The 18,774-nt window shown below is 43.4% G+C and overlaps 1 protein-coding gene and 1 pseudogene across 1 annotated transcript; both read left to right on the top strand.

Moving 5' to 3' along the window:
- The first annotated feature begins 2,642 nt into the window (after nt 1-2,642).
- On the top strand, nt 2,643-3,391 carry LOC147894464 (putative receptor-like protein kinase At5g20050). Its single transcript, XM_087385314.1, has one exon. The coding sequence runs from the start codon at nt 2,690-2,692 to the stop codon at nt 3,389-3,391; it is 702 nt and encodes a 233-aa protein (XP_087241440.1). The 5' UTR covers nt 2,643-2,689.
- A 5,169-nt stretch (nt 3,392-8,560) lies between these two features.
- LOC147894463 (G-type lectin S-receptor-like serine/threonine-protein kinase SD2-5 pseudogene) lies at nt 8,561-18,431 on the top strand (annotated as a pseudogene).
- The last annotated feature ends 343 nt before the right edge of the window (nt 18,432-18,774 follow it).

The following is an 18,774-nucleotide window of genomic DNA, read 5'->3' as shown; positions in this document are numbered from 1 at the left end:
CTGGCTGACCTACAATCGTTCCAGGAAAATTGCCTGACAGTGGACTCATGCATCACTAGAAGAAGTAGCTTGCAGGCTCTCGCCTCCACCTCGATGAAATCTTGGAGGTGCGCCCCCTTATGCACTTCATCACCTAGTCCTTCAACGATTGGTAGCACACACATCCAAAGTGCACACGAGGAGGTTACCACCTCTCCCTCAATGCTGCAATTCCCCTCACCGATGCCGACGTCGGTCTCTAGCTCTCGCCTTGCTGGTGGCGAATCCCCTTCTTAAAAAAGGAGCAATTTTGGTGCTACTACCGTAGTTCCCACATCGACCAATGCATTCACCCCTTGTACATGTCCATGGAATGTTGATGGACTTGGGCCGAGTTTCGTGAGCTCCAACAAAAGGACCCCAACATTTTGCACAATTTTCTAAAGTTCAATTTTCCAAAAAAGATGACATAGGAGGGATTTTGCTTCTGCCTCCAGTCCTTTAATGACACCTACAGCTTCGTCCCTGATTCTGCCCTCAGCACACAACGGTCCACTTCAACTTCCTTATTCTCTTACTCCTCTGCAGTCTCCCTATCCACAGTCGGTTGATTGACGACAAGATCCACATCTCAACAATTAGATTGTCTTCAACCCCAACATTGGCACCCCTCAGTTTCAAGACCTCCTCCTCTACCTGTGAGTCTACAATCTCCATGGCCATCACATCCACACATACGAGGACATGCACGCCACCTATTTTTGGAAGTTCCACTTGTACTTGACTCAGCTCACTCCCCGCCAATGCAATCCTCGACGCTCCTCTCCACACATCTCCTCCAGCACGGATGTTGACCCGAGGGCAAGTTAACTGTTACAGGAAGGGAGACATATTAACATCCACATAGTACAGTCTCGCAGAATGTAGGGTAATAAGTGATTGGAGGTGTTCAAGCTTCATGATTTACTTCAATGGTTGCAGGCATGGAGGAAGTACAGTGCAGGGCTCCACAGAGTTTGAGCCACAAAGAACCCAAGCAGTTCCAGGCCTCATGGGCTTTGAGCTGCAAATAGCTTTAGATTAGCCTCGCCACTCTAGGTTTTGAGCCTCAGATGGCTTAGGACTCGGAGATGCGAGGCTAACACAAGCGCTATTTGGCACTCTTATATGGTTAACACAAGCGCTATTTTTGACACACAAGAGTGGAACAATAGAGGAGAGATGGAAAGGATAGTAAAGATGCCTTGGCACCCTATGGGCCCAAGCCTTATGAATGTAAAGAAAGGGAGAGTGCAAAAAGGAAAAGGGTTGTCCCTCCCTTCTGAAGGTGACTTGTATAATGGTATGCTCAATCTCATAGATGAATCCCACACCTATGAGTTTTTGGATTGTCTTCCTCACTATGAGCGCATATTTGGGATTCATAGGTGGGGATGTTGACGTATTGGCCTGGCATAATCAAGCATGGGTATCATGTACTGAACAACCTCAATGGGTACCCCTTTCATATCTATGTATTTCCAAGACATACAGTCCTTGTATTCTTGTAGAAGAGCTATTAGAGTGTTCTCCTCATTGGGGGAGATATCATCGGGCAATGAATACCGGTTGGGGGTCCTGACCTTTCGAAGACAGGTTTACCTCCTTGACCGAGAGGCTAGGCTGCCATATCCTTGGGAGCACCCGTCTTCCCGAGATCTCTTGGCCTATTGGTATAAGATCTTGCAATCCTCTATTGTGTAGGCCTTGTAGTGGGTTGGTACCTATCATAGATCCTCCTCTCCATCTTCCTCTTCTATTTCTTCATGGGGAGTGGTCCTCTTACTATTAGCCGAGCTTTTGGATAATCGAAGTTTCAGACCTGAAGGGGGCTTTTTCATGGCACTTATAGAGCCTACTAAGGAGGTTACCTAGCTTGCCCTGGCTCCCCAATTGGAAGAGAACTTGGCAGTAGTGGCACCAACATATGCTAGCTAGTGGAGTTTTGATTTGACCCTTACTGTCCCCTTGCTCACCTTGCAGGTTTGAGCATGTTAAACATCCTAAGGGGAACCACCGGGGTCAACCCCTTGAGTTTGGGTGTTATAACTTGGAACCCTATTCTCTTTGGAACATCAATGTTGGTGAGGTTGTGCATCCAATTCTAAGAGAATTCCGGGTCAGGGAGAGGTGCATACCAAAATGCATTAGACTCTTTTTCATCTACTTCCCTCTCACAGGGTTGGAACAGCTTCAGGGATGCTATTCGAATGGTTTTGTCAGATTCTGTGGGGCGAAGAGTTTTGACAATGGGTGGGCCTTGTAGGTGCGCAAGTCCACCCGCATGATTTGCTCCTCATGCCGTAGATAGATGTTATCAGTATGCTAGTCGTGTATGAGCCCAAAAATTCGCATGAAGGGCCTACTGAGGATGGCTTCATATCCAAATTGCTTGGTAAAGTCCATGACTACGAACCTGATGGGGTACGTAAAACCAAATACTTTGATGTTAATACCGAGGACTCCCAAGGGTTATGCAATTCCACCCCATAGGCTAACTTCACCACCAGATGGATTTGCTCGAGTCCAAGTTTTCCCCACTTCACCTAGCATTGCTTAGTACAGATACTCACTCCCCCTCCCCCATCTAGGATGCATTCGACACCTGAATCTAGTGTCCTTGAGAGGATTTTGCTTAGACGGTGTGCAGAGACTGCTGGTTTACGAGCTCATGCCGAGAGGTTCGCTGGATCGATGGATCTTCAAATGCAGGGATCCCGAAACAGAGTCAACCAAAGTGATTCTGAATTGGGGGACAAGGTTCAGCATCGCCGTGGAGACAGCTCGGGGCCTAGCATATCTGCACGAGGAGTGCGAGGAGACAATTTTGCATTTGGATGTGAAGCCTGAGAACATTCTCTTGGACGAACAATTCAGGGCGAAGGTGTCGGATTTTGGGCTATCTCGGAGCATGGACAGGGATCAGAGCCGGCTGGTTACGACCATGCGGGGCACTCCAGGGTACTTAGCGCCCGAGTGGCTGCTATCAGGGGGCATAGACAACAAGACGGATGTTTACAGCTACGGAATGCTTCTGTTGGAACTGGTGAGCGGGAGAAGGAGCGTTGATCAATCGCAGGACGATCCGGAGACCTGGTACTTGCCCGCCATGGCCTTCAGGAAGCTAAGAGAAGGCAGAGGGATAGAGATTCTGGATCTTGAGGTGCAGGGCGAGGTAGTGATGAACAAGGAGTATCGGAAGCAAGCTGAACTGAGCGTCAGCGTTGCGTTGTGGTGTATACAGGAGAAGGCAACGAGGAGACCAACGATGGGCAAGGTCGTGCGGATGCTGGAGGGGAAGGAGGAGGTGAAGGAGCCTCCGGAGTCACGCAACTTCTATACAGAGGATGGGGGGAAGCCGATACCAAGATGACAAATAGAAGAGTATCTTTCATGGAGCTGGAATCGCTGATCTTTTCAACAGAAGATAGTAGATTGAGCTTGAGTGGCTGATTATTGTGACATCGCGAAGCTGGCTAAATTGTTTGGTCGACGATCCAACAGCCATTGAAGTGACCAGTGGGTGATCTCCAGCAACAGTTTGAGTGCTCGTTCATGGATCAGTCCCGATGTTTGGCAAAATAAAGAGCAGACAAGGGTCTATATATTCACCTCTGCATGTGCTGTGACGATAGTGCTGTCGATTTCTTTTTGTCACGACATGTTTCACGGAATGCTCACTTGAAATTTGTTGCGCATAGAGAGAGCAAGACATCTTACAGAATCCCTAGCATGTTCGAATTTTTTGCGTCTATGATTTCGTTAGATTTGGCATAGAAAGCTATCTGGAAACATGCTCCTGCAGATCATTCACACAACGGCTGCGTTTGTTTAGAAATACAACAGAGCAACCAAGTTATCGTCAGTTCTTGGTGCATACAGACCTAACTCTTCTCCCATAGTTGATGCACACAAAACTGTCCAAAGAGCTAATCTAATGAAACAATACAACGGAACATGCAGCAGGAGAGTAGTTAATTCTTTTCCTGCATTTCATGCAAGCAATTAGAGTCTAGTGTAGAACACGTGCATTGATTGAGAAAATCTTACAAGTGAGCGAACAATCGGTGTGGTAACTGGTTATTTCTTCTGACTTTCAAATGTCGGCTTACTAGATAACTCACCGATCATAAAGTCAATGGGAAAATTCAATGCCTCATAATCCAAGTATAGCTATCTAGTCCGTCTGCACCAATTGCTTGAAGCATCCTTTAAGCTTGACCCGTGTACTAAGGGTTTGAGACCCACTCCACTCGGTCTCAAGGTGGTAAAATGTCTTTATTCTAGAAATAAAAATTCATTTGGCTCACTCAATGTTGGTGGTTAGAGGATAATTCCCAATTTTGAAAGATAAGTTTTTCATATTTGTATGCAATTCGTGTTTTAATTAATGCAAATATTTTATGACTGTGAGTTTTTGATTTACCACCTAGGCCAAGAGGAGAAGGTAAACACACACATACACACACACACACACACACACGCACACACGCACGCATGCACACACGTGTGCCTATACACATACATGCACACACACACGAAGTGAGAGCGAGTAAGAGAGAAAGACGTTTGTTATGCCTGATGGCAAGGGTTGAAATTCTACCAACATCACTAGATCTCTCCTAGATCTATCAAGTGTGTCATGGTCAATGTTAGTGTTGTTGGCAAGGTTTATATGCTAATCTCTTATACCAATAACACAACAAAAGGACATTTATAAACACAACAAAATAATATTTAAATGCAAGCAACATACTTCAACATACAATTATCTAGAGTGTATGTCAAAATGATGCATTCGTAAACAGTTTCATTATGTGAGGATACAATAAGCTCCTAAGGAAAAACCTCATAGCCCACATAGTCCCTAAATCCTAAAAATGACATTGAGTTGGTATCAAGGATTATGTTAATGTAATATTGTAAATGTGAACATGTTATTAACGTTGCGTACTTATGTTATAAACTCACGCTAACAACGTGTGTATTATCATAACCGGTCAAAGATTAACCGTCGATAAATCGGCTATTTAATTATCCCGTCGGGATAATCCATTTTCTCGGCAGGCAATTTATTCCCGGCGGGCTATTGCAATAGCCCGACGGGCCCCACCAAGAGATGGCTAAATCCCAATAGGCTTTCTAAATACATAATGTAGTGCCCAGATTTGGAGAAGCGTGTAGAGACAGCTCCTTGGGTAGCACACCCTTGCTAAGGCTTGGTTGTTCATTGTTCGTAGAACTAAGCTCTGAAATGATTTGTTGATTGGGCCATTTGTCCTACTCGGGCTGTGTTGGTGCTTGATATAGACATTTCTTTAGAGTGTTGATGAGACTTAGCTTGTTACGTGGATTGGGCTATTTGTCCTTTCTTAGACAAGGGTAGTCCATGATATGTATCATTGCAAGGACCTTTGACACTCAGTTTATTACTTGTAGAGTTTGTGTTTAGGTATTTGGGCCATTTGTCCTTCTTTGGGCAAGAGTAGTCCTACTATTTATTCTCACGTGTTGCTTGTGATTGTATGCTATTTGTTGTGTATTGTGGGCTACTAGTCCTATTATTGGGCAGTAGTAGTCCTCGTGTGTTGTTTCTAACATAGGTAATGTGCAATGGATGAATCTTGGGTTAGTTATCCTATAGTGAGTTGGGCAAAACTAATCCTTGAGGAGGCCATTCATCTTAGTTGCATTTGTGTTTTATTATGTGGTTGACTTTTGGGCTTTGTGTCCTATTTTGGGCAGTACATGTCCTGAATAAAAGCTCACTATTGTGTTATTATTTTTTGAATCATGTGTATCTTGTATTGTTAGGCTTGTGTTGCAATCTATGTGCATGTATTTTTCAATAATCATTGTTATATAGGACGACATATGAAGACAATAGAAAGGCTTTCAAATTATACATTGGTAACTCTAGAGAGAAGATTATTGATTGCTACTAGGTCTCAGGTATGCAAAAGCTTATGTTTCTTTAATTTTGCAATGCATGGCATGAGATACCTCTCCAATATGCCTGATTTTCCTTTCTGCAAGTCCATTTTGCTATCGGGTATGACTACATGAATATTGCTGCTTTATGCCATGCTCCTGTAGGAAACTTGCAAACTCATTTGAGAGGTACTCTCCCCCTTCATCACCTTAGGCATTTTATTTGCAGGCCTATTTCTTTTTCAACCATAGCTTTAAAAGCTTTGAAATGCCCAAACACTTCACTTTTCTTTTCCATAAAATACACCCAAACTTTTATGCTGTAGTCATCAATAAAAGTGACAAAATAATGACACCTCCAATAGATGTAGCTTTAGTAGTCCATACATCAGAATGGATTAATTCCAATGGCCTGTTACTCTCTTGAGCATGTCTAGGAAATGGTTTCCTTGCCTGTTTTTCAAATTGACAGGCTTCACATACCTTATGCATTTTTGCAACCTTGAACTTAGGCAGTCCTGCAAAAATATTTTGGGCCTGCATTAATTTAAGTCGCTGTACATTAACATGACCAATGCGTTTATGCTAGATATCAATATCTACAACTACATCGGTCCCATGTGCAAACATTACTGCACTCAAGTCAGGCATGTCCACATCCAACGTAAACATCCTGTCCTTCTTCTTCCCTTTTGCTATCAAGTGACCTTTATTTTTCATATCCTCAACAAAGCATCCATAAGGATTAAATCTAACCTACAAGCCCTGCTCAACCATTTAACCAACAGAAACCAGGTTCTTGGTGATATTCGGGACATGAAATACATCAGACAGGTATTTCTTTTTTCCCTCTTGCATAGACAAAGGAGTTTTACCAATCTACATAATAGAATGTGCAGTATCATCACCGGTATCCATATGACACATATGAAGACAATAGAAAGGCTTTCAAATTATACATTGGTAACTCTAGAGAGAAGATTATTGATTGCTACTAGGTCTCAGGTATGCAAAAGCTTATGTTTTTTAAATTTTGCAATGCATGGCATGAGATACCTCTCCAATATGCCTGTTTTTCCTTTCTGCAAGTCCATTTTGCTATGGGGTATAACTACATGAATATTGCTACTTTATGCCATGCTCCTGTAGGAAACTTCCAAACTCATTTGAGAGGTACTCTCCCCCTTCATCTGACCTTAGGCATTTTATTTGCAGGCCTATTTCTTTTAGATATCAATATCTACAACTACATCGGTCCCATGTGCAAACATTACTGCACTCAAGTCAGGCATGCCCACATCCAACGTAAACATCCTGTCCTTCTTCTTCCCTTTTGCTATCAAGTGACCTTTATTTTTCATATCCTCAACAAAGCATCCATAAGGATTAAATCTAACCTGCAAGCCCTGCTCAACCATTTGACCAACAGAATCCAGGTTCTTGGTGATATTCGGGACATGAAATACATCAGACAGGTATTTCTTTTTTCCATCTTGCATAGACAAAGGAGTTTTACCAATCTACATAATAGAATGTGCAGTATCATCACCGGTATCCACAAATCCTAGTCTTTCCATTTTCCTTGCATCCTGCATCCATTTTGCATGACCTGTCATGTGGTTTGATGCATCTGATTCAACATATCACACATCATTGCTTTCTTCTGCACTTGTCATAGAATTGGTCATGTGCTGCACCATAAACAGATGCTCATTTCTGTCATCACCCTATCTACTAGAGCATGCATAATTGCCTTGCTGCAATTTTCTAGTCATGATGTCATTCTGCTTTTTATAGCAGTCTTTAACCATATGACCCATTTTAGCACAGTAGTAGCATTCAACATTGTTGTTTGCATTTTGGCCGCTCTGCCATCCATAACCTCTTTGGCTCCCCCTGCCTCTAAAGTTACCACGTCCTCCTCCATAGGACTGGTTTTCTTGAATTTGCTGCATATTTTGATTTCTACCACGGCCTCCAAATCGGCATGCTCTACCTCTTCCAACATTTGAGTAGAAGACAGGTTCTTTTGAAGTTCCTCCTGAAGAAGATGCACCACCATTTGTCTGCTCTTCAGAAATTAGAAGAGCAATCAACTCCTCAAAATAAAAAAAAATCTCATGGATGGCAATGGATGTCCGAAATTGTGCATAATTCTTTCCTAGACCATTCAAGGTCACAGAAACTAAATCATCATCTTCCACTAGTGACCCAATAGAAGCAAGTGCATCTGCAATCTTCTTCACCTTCATGTGGTAGTCATCGATGCTCATATTTTCTCTCTACACATTATGCAACTCCTGCTTGAGCTGCATTTTCTTGGCTTGCATATTTGTGCTATACATTTTTGTCAAGATATCCCATGCATCCTTCGGCGTGCTTGCATCCTGAATATGCACAATCATAGAATCTGAAATACTGATAGGCAAGAACAATCATACAAAGACAGTAGAAGCAGGCCTCTCAACTCTCCTCGACTCTACTCCAGGCACAGCTCTCCACCTGCGACATCCACACATTAACGGTTGCTGCCTAAGCCATAAGGCAAACTGCCCTTGATCGAGTAGAGGAGTACCGCAACAAGGTAGAGGAGCTCAAACTCTCAGTCACCATGCTCAAGGATGAGCTCGCCGCCGCAAGTGAATCCTTGGTCCAAACATTCATGGACCAAGTCCACAAGGTAGAAATTGCCTGCGAACTATAGGCAAACAATGAGCACAAGCAGAGGCATAGCAATTAAGGACTCAGGAGGGCTATGACCGCTAGATCTAAACCCTCTAGGATCTCTTGGCATAGGAATGGGCACTAACTGTGTCAATGCAGGAAGAGAATGAGCGGCTGCGTACCCTCGACCACCGAGAGGACTTTGGGTTGGAAGACTGTGAGTAGCAAGAATTTCAAATGTACAGGCAGATCTTCGCACAATTAGCCACATACACACTCGCCCCATGCACTATCCCCCAAACCCTCCAAATGTACTTTGACACCCTCTGTGCACAGAATCTCATCTTCCACCTCGACCTCACTACCCACTCCCTCCTAATGCCCTCCAAACCATCCTCGACCATAATGCTGATCATTGCTGCCCCATTCTTGCCATGTCTTGTTTCTTGGTAGACCTTTAGCCATCTAGTCTCTCTCTCCTTCGTCCCTCTCACCTACAAGCCCTTGCCACTCATCCAATTTTGCTTAATTTTCAAGCATGGTGTTAGGTCATCACAAAGTACACAAATTATCCTCAGGATGATGACGTGATACAATTAGCCACGCAGCCCGAGGAACTCATCCCGCAGGTCTACACTCCCAACAATCTTCAAGCTAGATTTAGGCCTATGTTTGAGCCTCTGCAATACAAACACAAGGGCATCTTGTGGCTTACCACTCCACTGCCTACCATCCCCTCGGCATAATATACTCTATAGTCGGGTGCTACAAGCTCTCCAAGACTCCCTTGAGTCCTTGGTTAGAAATTTTGATACATTCCACATAGCATACCCCGAGGACCTTGCGGAGGAGGAGGGCCAAGAAGCCATAACCGTATTTAATTCTTCTGCCCCACCTATTGAGCTCTGCTAGTCGCCTCCCAATGATCCTGCCCAAGCCACCCCAACCCATCCTCCCAACCCCCCTTCCTCGCACAAACCTTCTTGAATACTCTTCTAATGCCTCCAACACTAGCACCGCAAAGCTCGGGACCTCCCCGCCTATCTCACCTACCGCCTTGATCGACCTTCCAGATGAAGCCCTCAATATGTTGCTCAAGTTAATCCATTTTGTACATATGCCCATTGACATGGCACCCACAAGGATAGCCGCCGAGGAACCATTGCCAATGGAAATGATGAGGTCCCTCCAGCTCCTTCCTCCTCCCCGCCCGAAGATGTAAAGTGGAGACCTGACCTACAATCGTTCCAGGAAAATTGCCAGACAGTGGACTCATGCATCACTAGAAGAAGTAGCTTGTAGGCTCTCGCCTCCACCTCAATGAAATCTTGGAGGTGCGCCCCCTTACGCACTTCATCACCCAGTCCTTCAACGATTGGCGGCACACATATCCAAAGTGCACACGAGGAGGTTACCACCTCTCCCTCAATGCTGCAATTCCCCTCACCGATGCCGACGTCGGTCTCTAGCTCTAGCCTTGCTGGTGGCGAATCCCCTTCTTAAAAAAGGAGCAATTTTGGTGCTACTACCATAGTTACTACATCGACCAATGCATCCACCCCTTGTACATGTCCATGGAATGTCGATGGACTTGGGCCGAGTTTCGTGAGCTCCAACAAAAGGACCCCAACATTTTGCACAATTTTCTAAAGTTCAATTTTTTGAAAAAGATGACATAGGAGGGATTTTGCTTCTACCTCCAGTCCTTTAATGACACCTACAGCTTCGTCCCTGATTCTGCCCTCATCACACAACGGACCACTTCAACTTCCTTATTCTCTTACTCCTCTGCAGTCTCCCCATCCACAGTCGGCTGATTGACGACAAGATCCACATCTCAACAATTAGATTGTCTTCAACCCCAACATTGGCCCCCCTCAGTTTCAAGACCTCCTCCTCTACTTGTGAGTCTACAATCTCCATGGCCATCACATCCACACATACGAGGACATGCACGCCACCTATTTTTGAAAGTTCCACTTGTACTTGAGTCGGCTCGCAATCCTTGACGCTCCTCTCCACACATCTCCTCCAGCATGGATATTGACCCGAGGGCAGGTTAACTGTTACAGGAAGGGAGACATATTAATAGCCACATAGTACAGTCTCACAGAATGTAGGGTAATAAGTGATTAGAGGTGTTTAGGTTTCATGATTCACTTCAATGGTTGCAGCCATGGACGAAGTACAGTGCAGGGCTCCACAGAGTTTGAGCCACAAAGAACCCAAGCAGTTCCAGGCCTCATGGGCTTTGAGCCGCAAATAGCTTCAGATTAGCCTCGCCACTCTAGGTTTTGAGCCTCAGATGGCTTAGGACTCGGAGACACGAGGCTAACACAAGCGCTATTTGGCACTCTTATATGGTTAACACAAGCGCTATTTTTGACACACAAGAGTGGAACAATAGATGAGAGATGGAAAGGACAGTAAAGATGCCTTGGCACCCTATGGGCCCGAGCCTTATGAATGTAAAGAAAGGGAGAGTGCAAAAAGGAAAAGGGTTGTCCCTCCCTTCTAAAGGTGACTTGTATAATGGTATGCTCAATCTCATAGATGAATCCCACACCTATGAGTTTGTGGATTGTCTTCTTCACTATGAGCGCATATTTGGGATTCATAGGTAAGGATGTTGACGTATCGGCCTGGCATAGTCAAGCATGGGTATCATGTACTGAACAACCTCAATGGGCACCCCTTTCATATCTATGTATTTCCAAGACATACAGTCCTTGTATTCTTATAGGAGAGCTATTAGAGTGTTCTCCTCATTGGGGGAGATATCATCGGGCAATGAATACCGGTTGGGGGTCCTGACCTTTCGAAGACAGGTTTACCTCCTTGATCGAGAGGCTAGGCTGCCATATCCTTGGGAGCACCCGTCTTCCCGAGATCTCTTGGCCTATTCGTATAAGATCTTGCAATCCTCTATTGTGTAGGCCTTGTAGTGGGTTGGTACCTATCATAGATCCTCCTCTCCATCTTCCTCTTCTATTTCTTCATGGGGAGTGGTCCTCTTACTATTAGCTGAGCTTTTGGATAATCGGAGTTTCAGACCTGAAGGGGGCTTTTTCATGGCACTTATAGAGCCTACTGAGGAGGTTACCTAGCTTGCCCTAGCTCCCCAATTGGAGTGGCACCAACATATGCTAGCTAGTGGAGTTTCGATTTGACCCTTACTGTCCCCTTGCTCACCTTGTAGGTTTAAGCATGTTAAACATCCTAAGGGGAACCACCGGGGTCAACCCCTTGAGTTCGGGTGTTATAACTTAGAACCCTATTCTCTTTGGAACATCAATGTTGGTGAGGTTGTGCATCCAATTCTAAGAGAATTCTGGCTCAGGGAGAGGTGCATACCAAAATGCATTAGACTCTTTTTCATCTACTGCCCTCTCACAGGGTTGGAACAACTTCAGGGATGCTATTCGAATGGTTTTGTCAAATTCTATGGGGCGAAGAGTTGTCTTGACAATGGGTGGGCCTTGTAGGCACGCAAGTCCACCCGCATGATTTGCTCCTCATGCTGTAGATAGATGTTATCAGTATGCCAGTCGTGTATGAGCCCAAACATTCGCATGAAGGGCCTACTGAGGATGGCTTCATATCCAAATTGCTGGGTAAAGTCCATGACTACGGACCTGATGGGGTACATAAAACCAAATACTTTGATGCCGAGGACTCCCAAGGGTTATGCAATTCCACCCCATAGGCTAACTTCACCACCAGATGGATTTGCTCGAGTGCAAGTTTTCTCCACTTCACCTAGCATTGCTTAGTACAGATACTCACTCCCCCTCCCCCATCTAGGATGCATCAGACTTTTGGTGCTGGTATGTTATGGGGAGAGCTGCATTAGTGTTATCACCTTCAAAGTATCGGCCTAACTTATTGATGGGAACCTAGGGTAAGTTTTGTCCCTCCTCTAGCGATTGAGCGGTCTTGGGGATAGCAGTTCCTAGTTCCTTGGGCAGGAATCATTTGTTCATCTAGTTGGATAGGTCTCACCAACAAAGGGTGGGATTCCCTTTTAACAAGGAGGTGATCGGCATTTTTACCTCGGTCAAGAGGAAGGCCACCAACCCGATGCTATTGTGGGGTTCCTATGAGATCTCCCTTCCTACTAATAGCAAATCCTCAAAACTGTAAAGGTCTCCTTCTTCTTGTAGGTTTTGCAATACCGAGTCCTCTTGAACATTTGCTACAAAAAATCTAGAGCCTCTGACATACAGAAGTTGGGACGTTCCTCTTCTTCTACCCTTTCTAGCACCCTGAGCACCTCTTTCCCTCAGTGAGTAGTCAATTGGGCTAGGTGGATGGTATCCGACCCTCTGATTTCCTTGATTCTATGCTCAAACTTTTCTTGGCAATCCTTTACTAAGCTCTAAGATTCTATTACATATTGTATTTCTAGGGCTGGGTCCGGATAGGTTTCCTTATACAGAGCTGAGGATGTGAGGACTTAGGCTTGCATTGGCTTGTTTACATCTGAGTACGGAGGTACACCTAGGTCATCCTGGGTGGAAGTTTGTTTAGAGGCAGAGGAGGTGACGAGCGTGGTTGTCTCCTCATTGGAATGGTCTTGAATGAGCACTTGGTTGGCCCCCTCACCTACCCATATAGCCTTCTTGGACTGGGTTTGCAGGGGTTGAGACACCTCGGGGTTTTGTAGTAGGGTCTCATTAGGAAAAAAGGGAGCTCATTTTGGGGCCCTGTAAGAAATTCGCTATCTTCTCTTTTATCTTTCTAAAATGTGGAGAAAGCAATAAAATACGTATATCTATCAGTTCAAAACAATAGATGTGTCAGTTCATGGAGGAGTAAAAAATTCCTTTCAAATAATTGAGAAGACGCTGCATTAAACTCTCCATATAGATTCTGCATCTCTTTCGACGGTGTTCTGGAGGCCTCTCATAAAGAACCCATCACGCCATCACATAATCTTTTTTTTTCAAATACCTGAATGTTTACCATAAAAGATTAGATGAGTTTTATAAAAAGAAGACAAGATGAAGAACCAACCCTCATAAAATGGCTGCGTGCAACCATGCTATTGAAGAAGAACCTCAAAAGAAGCGACTACACCATTTGCACATTGATTTAGAAGAACAATATGCACCGCTACAGAAAAGAGGAAAGGTTCCACTTGTAAATGCTGAGCAAAAGGAAAACATGAGAAGAGTAGGCTCCCAACATATCGACTTATGGTGCAATGGACAAATTTACCCAAAATGTCCATTGAGAAATTCAAGCCCTCCATTTTCTAATAAGACAATGCTATTGAGGTTTGTGGGTGATGGGAGCAATGGAATGTATGGATACATTTCGACTCAACATTCAAGTGTGGAAATGTACAAGACATCGTATGTCCAAGAAAGAATGGCGAAGGCACAAGAAATGTCAATAAATTCACACTGGAAAGAGCAACTGCAAGGGAAAATTGAAGAGCATTCAAAGAAAAATAATGAGCTACGAAGAGCAAGAATGAAGAGAACGGTTCTTGGAGAGAGACAATGAAGCAAGAGAATTCGAAACATTGCGGAGTTGAAAGCTGGCATTGGAGGATGTAAGAGCAGAGTACAGAAAGCAAGGTAAGAGTACATCTTATTGTAGGGAAATTGCAAAGTGTACTTATTGTAGGGAAATTTTGAGGTCACCTCAGAAAGAAAACATTGATCCTAATTTAATTCCCATCAAACAAATGAAGGGTTTAGTCTCCACTATTGTTGCAAAGAACATGATGGAGGAAAAGAAGCTTAAGAAGGTAAAATGTGAAGTTCTTGAAGACTTTGTATCGGAAAGTAAAGCTGATGTCACAAAAATTCAAGAGGCTCTTGATGTGAGCAGAGTGAGCAGAAAGGGATATGCTTTAATATTTAGAGTTATGTCATCAACATTCAAAGATCAATGGATAAAACGTGTGTTGTTACCAACACTAGCAAAGTGTGGAAGGAACGAGATCATCTCAACCAAGAAATTGATAAGTTCATTGGACAGTACTTTCATATCGAAAGTGTATATGAAAGTGAAAAGGGAAGCACTACATATAATGCTTGGAATAATATTTGTGTAGATCTTGAACAATTGCAAAGACTAATGGTTGAGTTCTATAGTATCACATTTGAAGAATGTAAAGGAGTTTTGAAGTTTGTTGTGAAGCTCAATGAGTGTGAAATTGTCAAGGAAAAAAAGATAGAGAGTTTCTATCACTTTGATGAATCGAGCACTTGATCAATCGATCACAAAGTTAAGCTCAAAGTAGTTCAATGTCTAGTCGAAAAAGTACATATGATGGTTGGGCTCATTTGATGTATGTAAACTATCGCCTTTTAAATTAGTCTTTGCTCGAAATGTTATAAATTTTATATCATATATCTTGCAAACCTATGGTTTTAAATTACAAGTGAAGACTGAGGACCATGCAATACTTTATTGGGTATTTCATCAAATAGATATACCATCAATTATAAAGATTCAAGTCCAAGGATGCCATCTTCATGTTCCAGGAAAGGGTGATTTTCAAATTGAATGGCATATGGCAGGTGACCTGAAGACATTGAAGTGTATGTTTAATATAAGCAAACTTGAGGGTAACTCAAAATCTCCTTGCTTGTATTGCAACAAGCCAACGCATGTCTTAGATTCTAAATGGTGGAAAAAAGCACCCAACAGAGATGAAGTAGATAAAAATTTCAAAGCAGTTCTTGAGATCCCAGGATGCAATGTTCACATTTGTACATTGCATGCATTATGTACGATCGTTGAGAAACTAGTCTTTATATATATTGGATTTGCATGGAAACTTTTCCCTGACAGGAGAATAAAAGAGGCACTACAATCATTAGAAGCAGTGCTATCAAAAATTGGCCTCCATGGAGGAGATGTACATATTACAAAGGATCTTAAAAAATCTACAAATGGAAAAGATGTTCCTATCAAGCCATCTATTGGTGGAGTAAATGCTAGAAGATTTTTGTCTCATCCAGAGAAAAGAAAAATAAATGGCCATAAAACAACATATGTATCAAGGATAAAGTATAACTTGTGAAGAAAAGTACACAATGCTATCAAAGATCATCAAGGAGATGGATTGGCAAGAGATGTCAAGGTAGAAGTGTGGAAATGCTTAGATAAGCTTTTTGTTTTTTGTGACCAAGCCACCTTTAGCAAAAGTTATCAAAAAGCCTTTGAAGAAATAGTAAAGAGTTTGGAAAGGCAATGAAAGAGGCTTGGACAACATTTAACATCACTCATTACATGGTAAGAACACTATCCTATTTTTGTGCATCTTTGTTTTTGAAAGCAAACAATATTAGTTTTAGATATTCTAATGCCCACTTGCCTATGTATCAAAACAACATATAATCTACAATCACCTTCTTTTCTTTGTAAAAAAATACGGATGCCCTGCAATTTGGTCCACAAAGGGAATGGAGAAATCACACTACATGGCATGGAATGCATTCTTTAGACATAAACAAAATTTGGGAGGAAAACAGAAAGCCAATAGTAAAAGAAGTCTTCTAGTGGTTCTATCGAGGAATGCTACAAAGGCTTCTAGCTAAGAAGAAAGTTAATACATCACAAGCTAAGCTAGATTTTAGATTGGCTCAAAAGGAAAGAAGAAGGCAGATTTTGGAGAACTCAAATGCAACACAAAGATATGCTGGGTGGAGACACTCAAAGATATTTATAAACCACAAATGGGTAGTGTGACGCCAAAAATTGATATTTTTATTTAGCATTGGTATTGTTTTTCTCTATGTTTGATAAGAGTTTGAGTATCAAGTGATAGCCTAGTGGCTCTCACTTATTTCTATTCTCTAAGATATTGTATGGGATTGAGAGGATGAGTGGAATGGATCATTGTAAATACGATGTGTATGAATGATAAATACCTTGGTATGGGGTGAGAGTTATTTGTGTATAGGATATTATGGGATTTTTAGAAAATAGGAAGAGTGAGTCATATAAAGAGGTGGGCTCATGTCCATGTGTTCCAATAATATTAGAGAGATCACATGCCAAGCGTGTGGAAGGCATGTGCAGGAGTGTGGAGTCAAGAGGAATCCTTTTAGAATTCCTATGTGGAATAAGGACGATGTGGACATATGGAAAAGAGAGGGTCCCTATGGGCTCCATGTGGGGAGACTCTTGACTTTCTCAATATTTTAAGAGTCTTGACGATCTTTTAATGGGACACATGGCAAGAGTAGCCAAAAAGGACATGGATGGTGACATACAGGCTTATGTGATTGATGGGAAAAGGAATCTACAGGCAGCAATTGTAAATGGGTGAAGGAGGGTAATAAAATCTCTATAAAAGGAGTCCTCCTCTTTCTTGTTCATCATCTCTTCCACCATTAGGTCTCATGTTGCTATAGCTCTAGTCTCCTCAAGCCTCTTCCATGAGTGTAATCAAAGTCTCCTCAAGCCTCCTCTAGTCTCAAAGTCTAGGAGTGTGGAATCAAGAGGAATAAAGAGGAATCAAGCATTAGGTCTCATGTTGCTATAGCTCTAGTCTCCTCAAGCCTCCTCTAGTCTCAAAGTCTAAGAGTGTGGAATCAAGAGGAATCCTTCTAGAATTCCTATGTGGAATAAGGACGATGTGGACATAGGAAAGAGAGGGTCCCTATGGGCTCCATGTGGGGAGACTCTTGACTTTCTCAATATTTTAAGAGTCTTGACCATCTTTTGACGGGACACATGGCAAGAGTAGCCAAAATGGACATGGATGGTGACATACAGGCTTATGTATGCATTTCGTATGAGGTCTCAGGAAGATGTGCAGCGTGCGATGGCTGCGTTCGAAATAAAACGTTCGAAATAAAAGCTGAAGAGACCGATGCCGATTTCATGGCATTGCTGTCCGGGCTACCTACAAGGAATTGGAGAGCATCACCGAAAACTTTAGAAAGAAGCTGGGACGAGGCGGCTTCGGGTCAGTGTACGAAGGTATTCTGCCACTAGATGGCAACAAAGTTGCCGTGAAGAGGTTGGAGAAAGAAGGCAGGGGTCAGAAAGAATTCTCTACAGAGGTCGCCATGATCTCCAGGATTCGACACCTGAATCTAGTGTCCTTGAGAGGATTTTGCTTAGACGGTGTGCAGAGACTGCTGGTTTACGAGCTCATGCTGAGAGGTTCGCTGGATCGATGGATCTTCAAATGCAGGGATCCCGAAACATAGTCAACCAAAGTGATTCTGAATTGGGGGACAAGGTTCAGCATCGCCGTGGAGAAAGCTCGGGGCCTAGCATATCTGCACGAGGAGTGCGAGGAGACAATTTTGCATTTGGATGTGAAGCTTGAGAACATTCTCTTGGACGAACAATTCAGGGCGAAGGTGTCAGATTTTGGGCTATCTCGGAGCATGGACAGGGATCAGAGCTGGCTGGTTACTACCATGCGGGGCACTCCAGGGTACTTAGCACCTGAGTGGCTGCTATCAGGGGGCATAGACAACAAGACGGATGTTTACAGCTACGGAATGCTTCTGTTGGAACTGGTGAGCGAGAGAAGGAGCATTGATCAAGATCCGGAGACCTGGTACTTGCCCGCCATGGCCTTCAGGAAGCTAAGAGAAGATAGAGGGATAGAGATTGTGGATCTTGAGGTGCAGGGCGAGATGGTGATGAACAAGGAGTATCGGAAGCAAGCTGAACTGAGCATCAGGGTTGCGTTGTGGTGTATACAGGAGAAGGCAACGAGGAGACCAACGATGGGCAAGGTCGTGCGGATGCTGGACGGGAAGGAGGAGGTGCATACAGACCTAACTCTTCTCCCGCAGTTGATGCACACAAAACTGTCCAAAGAGCTAATCTAATGAAACAATACAACGGAACATGCAGCAGGAGAGTAGTTAATTCTTTTCCTGCACTTCATGCAAGCAATGAGAGTCTAGTGTAGAACACGTGCGTTGATTGAGAAAATCTTATAGGTGAGCGAACAATCGGTGTGGTAACTGGTTATTTCTTCTGACTTTTAGGAATCCTATAATGTCGGCTTACTAGATAACTCACCGATCATAAAGCCAATGGGAAAATTCAATGCCTCATAATCCAAGTAAAGCTATCGAGTCCGTCTGCACCAATTGCTTGAAGCATCCTTTAAGCTTGACCCGTGTACTAAGGGTTTGAGACCCACTCCACTCGGTCTCAAGGTGGTAA

Source organism: Dipteris shenzhenensis, chromosome 14 (assembly GCF_047967505.1).
Source record: "Dipteris shenzhenensis isolate YYH24624 ecotype China chromosome 14, Dip_SZ_1.0, whole genome shotgun sequence".
NCBI classification, from domain to species: Eukaryota; Viridiplantae; Streptophyta; class Polypodiopsida; order Gleicheniales; family Dipteridaceae; genus Dipteris; species Dipteris shenzhenensis.
The sequence above is the reverse complement of the archived record's forward strand: the minus strand, read 5'-3'. Positions and strand labels throughout refer to the sequence as shown.

Coding starts and splice junctions, on each gene's coding strand:
- LOC147894464 (XM_087385314.1), top strand. CDS start 2,690: ATGCCGAGAGGTTCGCTGGATCGATGGATCTTCAAATGCAGGGATCCC.